The sequence below is a fragment of the Crinia signifera genome, chromosome 6 (genome assembly GCF_055691185.1).
Source record: "Crinia signifera chromosome 6, ASM5569118v1, whole genome shotgun sequence".
Taxonomy (NCBI): domain Eukaryota; kingdom Metazoa; phylum Chordata; class Amphibia; order Anura; family Myobatrachidae; genus Crinia; species Crinia signifera.
The window spans coordinates 216,701,891-216,713,743 of NC_139222.1; the positions used below are offsets into that span (position 1 = coordinate 216,701,891).

At 47.1% G+C, this 11,853-nt stretch overlaps 1 protein-coding gene across 5 annotated transcripts in view; it reads right to left on the reverse strand.

The window, feature by feature from the left end:
• Positions 1-9,621, reverse strand: part of RPTOR (regulatory associated protein of MTOR complex 1) — a 370,661-nt gene extending 361,040 nt beyond the window's left edge. For all 5 annotated transcript variants that reach the window (XM_083148832.1, XM_083148831.1, XM_083148829.1 and 2 more), the window contains exon 1: positions 9,342-9,621. In XM_083148832.1, the coding sequence (XP_083004958.1) occupies positions 9,342-9,494 (153 nt within the window). In that variant the 5' untranslated portion in view covers positions 9,495-9,621. The remainder of the gene's footprint in view (positions 1-9,341) is intronic.
• Positions 9,622-11,853: the final 2,232 nt, after the last annotated feature.

An 11,853-nucleotide genomic window follows, 5' to 3' on the forward strand; every position in this document is an offset into this window, starting at 1 on the left:
GAGAGGAGAGAGCGCGAGAGAGAGAGGAGAGAGCGCGAGAGAGAGAGGAGAGAGCGCGAGAGAGAGAGGAGAGAGCGCGAGAGAGAGAGAGGAGAGAGAGAGGAGAGAGCGCAAAAGAGAGAGGAGAGAGCGCAAGAGAGGAGAGAGCGCAAAAGAGAGAGGAGAGAGCGCAAAAGAGAGAGGAGAGAGCGCAAAAGAGAGAGGAGAGAGCGCGAGAGAGAGAGGAGAGAGCGCGAGAGAGAGAGAGAGAGAGCGCGAGAGAGAGAGGAGAGAGCGCGAGAGAGAGAGAGGAGAGAGAGAGGAGAGAGCGCAAAAGAGAGAGGAGAGAGCGCAAAAGAGAGAGGAGAGAGCGCAAAGAGAGAGGAGAGCGCAAAAGAGAGAGGAGAGAGCGCGCGAGAGAGAGAGAGGAGAGAGCGCGAGAGAGAGAGAGAGGAGAGAGCGCGAGAGAGAGAGGAGAGAGCTAGAGAGGAGGAGAGCGCGAGAGGAGAGACAGCGCGAGAGACAGCGCGAGAGACAGCGCGAGAGACAGCGCGAGAGACAGCGCGAGAGACAGCGCGAGAGACAGCGCGAGAGACAGCGCGAGAGACAGCGCGAGAGACAGCGCGAGAGACAGCGCGAGAGACAGCGCGAGAGACAGCGCGAGAGACAGCGCGAGAGACAGCGCGAGAGACAGCGAGAGAGGGAGAGACAGCGAGAGAGACAGGAGAGAGCAAGAGAGAGAGAAGCCAGAGAGACAGGAGAGAGCAAGAGAGCCAGAGAGACAGGAGAGAGCAAGAGAGCCAGAGAGACAGGAGAGAGCAAGAGAGCCAGAGAGACAGGAGAGAGCAAGAGAGCGAGAGAGACAGGAGAGAGCAAGAGAGCGAGAGAGACAGGAGAGAGCAAGAGAGCGAGAGAGACAGGAGAGAGCAAGAGAGCGAGAGAGACAGGAGAGAGTAAGAGAGCGAGAGAGACAGGAGAGAGCAAGAGAGACAGGAGAGAGCAAGAGAGACAGGAGAGAGCGAGAGAGACAGGAGAGAGCGAGAGAGACAGGAGAGAGCAAGAGAGCGAGGAGAGAGCAAGAGAGCGAGGAGAGAGCAAGAGAGCGAGGAGAGAGCAAGAGAGACAGGAGAGAGCAAGAGAGCGAGAGAGACAGGAGAGAGCAAGAGAGCGAGAGAGACAGGAGAGAGCAAGAGAGCGAGAGAGACAGGAGAGAGCAAGAGAGCGAGAGAGACAGGAGAGAGCAAGAGAGCGAGAGAGACAGGAGAGAGAAAGAGAGCGAGAGAGACAGGAGAGAGCAAGAGAGCGAGAGAGACAGGAGAGAGAAAGAGAGCGAGAGAGCAAGAGAGAGATACATAGGAGAGAGCAAGAGAGAGAGACTTAGGAGAGAGCAAGAGAGAGATATAGGAGAGGGCAAGCGAGAGATTGGAGAGAGAGAGAGACACAAACAGGTAGGTAGCAGTACAAGCAGAGACAGTACAGTTTTCACACAGGGAACATATACATGATCATATACCTGCCAAGCTGCCCAGCACCTAGGCAGCCATCAGTGCGATGCGACAGCCAGGCAAGCAACAATACACGCAGACAGTACAGTTTTCACACAGGGAACATATACATGATCACATACCCGCCGAGCTGCACAGCGCCTAGGCAGCCATCAGCTTTGCCACTGGTCGCCGCAATAGCCAGGTAGGAAACAGATATGCAGAGACAGTACAGATACAGATTGCTGTGCAATGTACTAGACAGGGGAGACACAGGGTTTACTGGCTGACTGCACAGCTCCTAGGAAGTCATTTGCGGCGCCATCTTGATCCTGCTGCTCACAGCAGCAGGAGGGCTCAACAGGCCATCTTCCCTAGAGGGGAGGCAGCGTGGGTGGGTGGCAAGAGCCAGTCAGTGAGGCCGAGTGACAGAGTCGCTGTGGCCTGGGGAGAGTCAGTCCTGGGAGCAACAGTATCCTCACTAGCATTATACTTAGGTGCAACGGAGAGATGTTTTAACATCAAAGTAAATGTTTTTGCTGACAGTAGTGTTTGCTACAGCTGCAAAGTTAAATAAGAGACATATTAAAATAGCCTGTATTAGAATGATGTAAAACAAACAAATATATCCAATATAACGATGACGAAACGCGTTGGGGCGTTTTCATCTGATGCTGAGATCACTGGTTTCCTATCTGGTCCGCGCTGTTTGTATCTGTCGTTTCCCGCTGTGAAAGTTTGGTCCCCGCTGCTGCTGCTACATCTGAGCCGGAGTGACCGCCGCTGCTGATACACGCTAGACGGTGTGACTGGAGTCCCCAGTGCCCGCCCCGCTACCTGCTGAGAGTACCTACGTTGCACAAAACATCGTGTTGGATCGACTGGTGTCCCCAGTGCCTGCACTGCGACGTGCTCTAGGAGCGGTGATTATGTTTGTGTTTCACGCGGTTATATTTATTATGCTATGTATGTGAGCTTTCTTTTATTGAGTTACAGTAAATACTTCATATAAACTTTGCTCACGCTGTGCGCTCCTTCTTTCTCTGTTCCTACATACCGCCATTTGGGGCCTGACTAGCCCATAGAAGTGAGCTGCACCATATCTCCATATACAGATACTTATACAGCATTTTATTCATTAATGATATTGCGCAGAAGTATCTGTATATATATATATATATATATATATATATATATATATATATATATATACATACATACACACACATACACACATACACACACACACACACACACATATTTTTTTTTTAAACACACACACTGTACAAACATAAGATTATTACTGCACATACTACAAAGTTGCCACCCTTGTCTTTTTTTTGGGGGGGGGGGATCAAACAGAGTACATGACAGAAGAATCGATTTATCAGCTGTTATTATTATTGCTAGGTTTGGGGAAAGTAATGTTTACTGTAAAAGGCATTATCGCTAAATTGTGATGTGTTCGAGATGAGAAACATACCAGCTCCTTGAATTACAATACTTCCCTTATACAAAGTCATTAGTGCTTAATCTGACACTTTACAGGGAAATTATTCGATATTGTAGCCGTTAACTAGAATTAAAAAAAAAAAAAGATATTAAATGTACATTAACTCAAAATAAACAGAATAGCTTCCACAATGCAAAAAAACTGGACAAATTCCACAAGCCAAACTGCCAATCCACTTAAAAAATAAATTACATTTGGCTCCTAGATTTTGGTAGTCATTTTTATTTAAGTCAATGGATGCAAATCTTCCCAGGATCTTTAAAATATGCTGCTGGCTCCTAGATTTGATTAAATGCTTCCTAAATTCTACATTTATCTCCAGTCCTCAAGACAGCTAAAGTATATAGTTTTATGTACAAATTTTGCTGGTATCTTTCAGATGCGAATCATAAAAACTATATGGCATTAAACAATAATTCACAACGATATCTCTTCCCCTGGTGTCTTTAACACATTGGCTACGGACTAAAAATGGGACTATACCTGGAAACATGTTGGAAAAATGCAAACATTGAGTCCCACTTGTCATTCTCGCTCAAGCAGTAAAAATAATGTGGAGCTGTGTACATGGCCCTGGCATCATTAGGGCAGCACGGATGGTGTAATGGTTATCATTACTGCCTCACAGCACTGAGGTCATGGGTTTGATTCCCACCATGGCTCTAACTGTGCGGAGTTTGTATATTCTCCCCGTACTTGTGTGGGTTTCCTCTGGGTACTCCGGTTTCCTACCACCTTCCAAAAATATACTGGTAGGTTCCCAACAAAATCAACCCTAGAATGAGCGTGTGTGTGTACATGTGGTAGGGAATATTGGGGCAGATGCATTTCTGCACTTAAGGCTGGTTAACTGGGGGGGGGGGTAAGTTTTTCCTGCACCTGACGTGCGCTAGGGACAGCGCTCGGCGGGGCTGTACCCTGTAACCCCCCCCCCCAGTATTTAGCGGCCGGGGCGATGTATTAACAGCCGCCCAGGCGTTAAATCCCCCAGCCGTAACGCCAGCTCAGGGTTATTGTTGTCCTATCCCTACTGCGGGGACAATGCTAGCCCTACTGTGGCTCCGAGCTGTACTGTAGATCTCATGGTTATAGCGAGATCTCAGGCATGCCCAATACAGCCAGCCGGGGGGAGAGAGGGTTCGCGCATGCGCAGGGCCGCCGTAAGGAGAGCTGTTCACACTTGCCATAACGGCTTTCCTTATCGGCTGGGGGGGTTTAATACATTTGGCTGGTAAGGGTGCCCGCTTCTCCACGTTATTCAGGAGAAGCGGGACCCGTTATTTTAAAAACATTAGGGGTGGCATAGTACATCTGCCCCATAGATTGTAAGCTCCACTGGGGCAGGAACAGATGTGAATTTTCAAATATTCTCTGTAAAGCGCTGCGGAATATGTGTGGAAATAAATAAATAAATAATAATTACGAGTCATCCTGGTACCTACAAAACACTAATCGCCAGACATGATCAACCTACTACATGAAAATCGTTACGTTTCAATAGACTGAAAACAGCACTGAATGCTGCCTTGGGATACGGTCACTAGGTCTACAAGCATTAGGTCGTAGAGGACTAAAGGTTGAGATGAGTTAGGTCAACAGGGTCATTAGGTCGACACAAGAATTAGGTTGAAAAGTCAAAAGATCGACAGGCTTTTTCACCTTTTTTGAGCCGACATGTGCCGACAGGCAGTATTTCATGCCCTACCATCCACTAGGGTGTGGTGGGAGAATAACACAGTGTGCTGAGCATAGCCTGAAGTATGGCAAGCGCAGTGAGCCATGCGAGGGAACACAGTGCACTTTTTTAGTGTCCACGTCCCCCAAAAATTGAAAACCCCATGTCAACCTAATGACCGTGTCGACCTTCAGTCATGTTGATCTAATTTCTGCCTATCCAATTATCCATACCCACTGCCTTAACTACAACACACTGGCACACCCAAGGCATAATAACTTGAAGTAAGCCCCTTTATTTGTTATTCTCTAATGGTTAGTAGACAATAACAAAATATACTTTAAAACAAATCCTTTCGTTTTTCAGAGATGGGCGGGGGAACAAATGACCAGATCTTCCCGACCCCGAGAGAGAAAATATACAAGGGTACATTTATTTGGATCAGTATTGTATTTTTCAAAACAGTATGTTTTCTTGGGCTAATTTTGGGCTATATTACTTCTACATAGGTCCAGCAATAGAAATCTTGGGGACAATAGTTATATCTTACACCCTCCCCAAAACATGGAACCACCTGGGCTATTACTTCTACTTGCCACATGGACATCTAATGGGAATGCTAACCCAAAATGCGAGGGTACACACTTTTGCATTCATTAAGTTTCATGGTGTCCTGAAGCAGCTTGGGGTATATGCAATGCCCTATGGCGAGCAGTGCAGGTAGTTCGCCATCACAGCTTGCAGGTCAGTATTCAACTGACCCCCTGCACTCACTGTTTCCACCTTGCTGTTTTTTTTCAGCGAGGTTGAAACGGCGAGTGCGGCCATCAAATGGTGAGGGTCGCCGCTATATGAAGCGGGCTCGGTGCATTAGTGAGGACCCTCACCGTTCAGGGGAATCCGACGAGGATTCCCCCGGAACATAGAATAGGGTGAGCGGCCGGCAAGGATTGTTTTCGTTGATCCTCCCTGAAAACAAGCCACCCTCGTACACATGCCTCTCAGCGTAGTGAACCTTTTTACCAGGATACAGTATGTATACACACACACAAAACACAGGGAAGCAGTATGAAATCCCGGCGGTCGGGATCACGGCGTTCAAAATCCTGACGCCGGAATCCCGACCGCCGAAATCCCGACAAGGGGGGGGGGGCGTGGATCGCCCCCCCTTGCGGGCTCGCTGCGCTCGCCACGCAGGGGGCCCGGTGCCTCGCTACGCTCGGCACACTAATTTATTCTTCCTCCAGGGGTGTCGTGGACACCCCAGGAGGGAGAAAGTGTCGGGATTTCGGCGTCGGGATTCTGAACGCCGGGATCCCGACCGCCGGGATTTTAACTGCATCCCAAACACAGCTATGCATTATTCAAAAGTATCACAAACTAGAATGTGCTTATTATAAAGTAAATCATTGCCCCACAAGACAAAGGTGCTGGTGCTTCGGTTTGCCTCATTATATGCATCCAAAAATGCATTTTTAAGGCGGACAGCAGACTCATCATCCTCCCTGGGACCCAGCAGCTACGTCTCCACTGTTATGCATTTAAATTATGTATTGCATTTTAGACCATCTTTCACACATAGTGAAGCAACAACTCTGGTCATATTTATCATACAAAACTCTAACCAGGAAAAGGATTTAGTTAAAGAGGAAACAACAAAATTGTGGCCAATATCAAGTGATGTGGCTCTGACCACTACAGGTTGAACACGGATTATCTGGCACCTGAGTGTCCAGAACCTCCTTTAATCTAGACATCAGGTGCTGGGGAGAAATCAGGATTGTTAGGGTGTTAGATTGGGTACACAATGATTTGGCCTCAATTCCCCTAATTTCGCTACAATCTCGACCAATTGTACGTAAATTCGGCATGTTTTAGATCCGATGTGCGTCCCCGCTGGCCATTTGGACGGTTTGCAGATCCTACCTGCTGCAGTCAGGATTTGAAAACGACCCCTTCAACTGGGTACAGATCGGGATCGGATCGTGAGCAGATAGTGTGCTCCAACAGATCTGGCAACTATATGCTCATTTCACGATCATGATCATTCTAATGTGTGTACCCTACATTGATTGTAGAATGGGCTGTACCATGGCTTAGAAGTACTTGGGATGGCAGTGGGAGGGTTTAGAGAGGCAGTTCTGCGGGGGTCATGTTGTGGAGGGATCCCTGCTTTAAGATGGTACCAGTGATAATCCGGAAAAAAATGTAATTCGGCTCAGTGCTGGAACCGATGATGCTGGATAATCCGTATTCAACCTGTATTTAATGTAGCAAAAATCTCAAAGATTTAGTGAAAATTAATATTACCATAAAATATAAGCGGTCTCGGAGCTATTCAAATAGTCATGAGGTTCAGCTCAACTAACAAGTGCAGTAATGATGTTTTCTGCCTTAGTGCATGGGCAAATAGCATCAAGGCTGGCAGTAATGCTGTTTTCTGCCTTAGTGCATGGGCAAATAGCATCAAGGCTGGCAGTAATGCTGTTTTCTGCCTTAGTGCATGGGCAAATAGCATCAAGGCTGGCAGTAAAGTCAAAGAATGATGCTTAACACAATGAAACCCCCGGTAACCGGCATCTCCCAACTAAGCATATGGCAAGATGGGGGTAACTGAATAGCTCTGGAACCTTCTTCCCTATGCTACTCATATCATGCTGAATTGCATCACCCCCTGAGTGACACATGGGATGTTAATGAATAAGATTTGTTTTATAAGTCAAGCAATGATTAATCCGTCAATAGGGGATTGACTAAGTCAGGGATGGGAAACCTTTGCCTCCCAGCTGTTGGTGAACTACACATACCAGCATGCCCTGATACCATTTTGCTATTTACCCATGCTAAAACTGTTTCAGGGCATGCTGGGATGTGTAGTCCAACAACATCTGGAAACCAAAGTTCCCCATGCCTGGTTTGGGTGGTATATGTTTTATCAGCTATGGAATGAAGCGATTTAGCTGTCCTTGGCACAATTGCCACAACAAATATTGTAGAACCGGTGTCACTCTATGAGCTGCGTTATTGCTGCTATATTATTGTTGATATATTTATCTGCTGTTTGCATTAGATCAGTAATGCTTTTATATAACAGCTGTAACATATCAGCAAAAAAAAAATTGTTCTAATGTCCAGTGTTTTTTAGAAGGCTAAAAACTCTAATCCAGGTACTCATTATCTGATTTTGCAATCATTATCACTCACATTGATTAGTGCAATGCGCTTCTCATGGTCTTATCAAAAAAAGAATCTCGCCCATTTTAAATGCAGCTGTGAAGCTAATCTTCCTCGATAGACACTTGTCGTTTTATGATCCACTCTGTCAGTCACTTCATTGGTTCCCAATATTTTCATCTGTCCAACACACATTACTCACTCAAGTTTTCAGGACTTTCTTTGGCTGCACCCACTCTATGGAATCACCTCCCACTCAAAATAATACTCTCCTCTAGTGTAAAAACCTTCAAGCAATCCCTTAAAACTCACCTCTTCAGACAAGCTTATCAATTAACCTTCATAAGCTTTCTTATCTAATTACATCCCCTCTATACAGTCAACACATAACCTTATATATTTTGTCTTTCTTTACGCCACATCCTCCAACGCACAAGACAATATTACTGTATGATCGTATCATACAGCCCGCCGAGATCCTTTGCACTCTGGCTGGACCATTATGCAATAGATAGCACCTATTCTTGTGTATCAATACCAATTTCAATATAGATTGTAAACAGGGCCTTTTGGTTATTACCCAATTTTAAAGCTCATAAAAATATGCTGCGCTATATAATTCACTTAAGAAATAAATACATAATAAAGGCATATTATATCTTCTGACAAGCTTTTAATCACTCAGGCTTTCCAGTTTAGGCAAATACAACTGGTGAAATGTAGTTATGACATTTACCCAGCCTACACCCCACGGGTTGGTTTAGCGTACTCACAGGCAGGTGTTTTAGCATACTTAAGACATGTATACTCATGCCCACAACTACAAGGCTTCCCCACATAAGCACACCTACAAGGTCCCTCACCAGCCATACCTACAAGGCATCCCCGCTGAGATACATGAGCACACCTACAAGGCGCTTCACCAGCCATGCCGACACCTACAAGGCGCATCCCCACATGCCGACACCTACAAGGCGGATCCCCACATGCCGACACCTACAAGGCGCATCCCCACATGCCGACACCTACAAGGCGCATCCCCACATGCCAACACCTACAAGGCGCATCCCCACATGCCGACACCTACAAGGAGCATCCCCACATGCCGACACCTACAAGGAGCATCTCCACATGCCGACACCTACAAGGCGCATCCCCACATGCCGACACCTACAAGGCGCATCCCCACATGCCGACACCTACAAGGCGCACCCCCACATGCCGACACCTACAAGGCGCACCCCCTCATATGACACCTACAAGGCGCACCCCCCTCATGCGACACCTACAAGGCGCACCCCCCTCATGCCGACACCTACAAGGCGCATCCCCTCATGCCGACACCTACAAGGCGCATCCCCTCATGCTGACACCTACAAGGTGCCTCACCAGCCAGGTCTCCACATGCTCACACCTATAGGATGCCTCACCAGCCATATCCACAAAAAACACCCCTACGAGGTGTCTCACTATTGCTCTCTCCAGATGCCCAAACCGACAATGTGCCTCTCCTTACCCTGTCCTTCATTCTCCAGCTCTGCGACAGGGATTTGCAGCCCTCGATCTTCTCACAGTGCCGCTTCTTCATGAAGGCGGCCGGCAGATTCCAGTCGCTGAGCTCGGTCTCCTCATCCTCCCCGAGGCCCAGCGCTGGGCTCTGCAGCTCCATCCCGCGATCTCTCCCGCTCTGCCCGAGGGAACCCGACACGGAAAGCCGCTCAGCGCAGCGGTACGGACGTCGCCATATTGCGAGTACCCAGCATGCATCGCAGAGACGGCAGCTGGCAGGAGACAAACTGGGACGGCGAAAATACAAATGCAGCTTTTACTTTTTCAGTATATCAGTACGCAGCCGTGATCGTCCATTCTCTACTGTACTGTATGTGAGGGCTCCGTATCAGCCTGTTCTGTGAATTCCCAGAAACTACAGAATGCAGCTGGCTGGATGGGGCAGAAATGCGTGTTACCAAGAAAACTAGTGCTGCTGGTATACCATTGGGATACGAGGCTGAAGTTAGCTTCTTATTCGGCCAGCTTCTTATTCACTTCTTATTCAAGCTCCAGCTTCTTATTCACTTCTTATTCAAGCTCAGAAGCTAACTTCAGCCTCGTCATTGGGATAAATGTAAATAAGTGGAAAAACTGACTTCTTGAAGAAAAATAAATAATAAATGTATTTTTATTACAAAAAAAAAAAATTGTAACTGTAATGCTGTGTACACACGGGGGCGATAGGGGCTGAAATCGCTGGGAATATGGTCGCTGAGCGACCATATTCCCAGTGATTGGAGTGTGCACCAGCGATAAATCGCCGCGTGCGCGCTCCCGTTTTCAGCCCCTGAATGGTCGCTGGTCGGAGGAGCATGCTCCTCCGACCAGCGACATCCCCAGCCTCTTCACTTAGCAGTGTTTAAATTTTCATCTGCGACCATCTTAGGTCGCAGATGAAAACGGGACATGGGGCAATATGATTGCTGAGCAATTTATTGCCAGCGATCATATTGCCCCGTTTGTACGCACCTTTAAACAAAGACGAAAAAGCAAGTAACGTCTGAACAGACCATATTGTAACAAAAGGGAGAAAATACACATTATTTTTGCATGCAGGCAGGACACTGGATAACTTTTTGCACATACAGTAGCTCACAAATGCTGGACAACTGGTTTTACGCCGCAATTCGATTTCAGTTTGGACACACCCATCTGCTTTCTACACATTTTACATCTGCCCCCATCTGCAGTGCAGCATGGTCTTACCAATGTGCTCTTTTTAAATTTTTTTTCTAGGGGTGATCATTAGCCATTGATGGTTGAGAGACAATAAAATGATTAGTTTACCATTGATGGTAGAGATACAGAAACTGTAGTTCCCCTCCATTGATGGTAGCTGTAGGTCATTTTTACTCCGTAAACCTTGCAGACAGAGTGCTGCAGCTGCCGCACAATGCTACTAGCCTGTTAGTCAGTAGCCCTGCACTGCCCCCTGCTTATTCACACACATACAACCAATGTGCGAAATTGTGTGCCAGGATGGGCTGCCAACCTTGCTGAGTTGACAGGCTGAGCTCAGCTTTCAGTTAGCTACCAAGTCCCACTTCCGGCGTTGACTCATTGAAAGTACCACACACATCACATATTTCTTTACCAAAGATGGCTTACATTTTCACTTATGGCCCAATGGACGGGTGACAGTTTATGCTTATGCAATTCTTGTTCCACCTTTCCTTCCCAACCACAGCAAGGCAGAAGATGCTGCCCCAGCCAGAGCAGATCTCTAACTATCCACCTTCTCTTCCCAGCAACAGCAGGACGGAAGCTGCTGCAGCAGCCAGAGCAAGTCTCCAACTATCCACCTACAGTAGCCAATACAGCAGGGCAGGAGCTGCTGCAGCAGCCAGAACAAGTCTCTAACTATCCACCTACCCTTGCCAATACTGCAGGGTAGGAGCTGCTGCAGCAGCCAGAACAAGTCTCCGAAAATCCACCTACACTTGCCAACCACAGCAAGGCAGGAGCTGCTGCAGCAGCCAGAACAAGTCTCTAACTATCCACCCACCCTTGCCAATACTGCAGGACAGGAGCTGCTGCAGCAGCCAGAACAAGTCTCTAACTATCCACCTACCCTTGCCAATACTGCAGGGTAGGAGCTGCTGCAGCAGCCAGAACAAGTCTCAGAAAATCCACCTACACTTGCCAACCACAGCAGGGCAGGAGTTGCTGCAGCAGGTACAGAAGATCCCGAAAACCCTCAATGAATAAGCAAACAATCAAGAGAAAAAATAACTGACTCGGGATCAATCTCACATGGATTTCACAATAATATCTACATAGTTCAATTCACAGACCACTCTGCCGATGAGTCGCTTATTAATTTCAGTTTGTCAAATCTTTGAAAAGTTTCAATGTTTTTCATTTAATAGACCCTTATAGTCCTTTAAGGGTCTACTTCAGGGAGTTTGATTATTGTCTTGTATTCAGAAAGTCATATGCTTTCCAACGACAAATCAAAATGCATGAAAACAACAGAA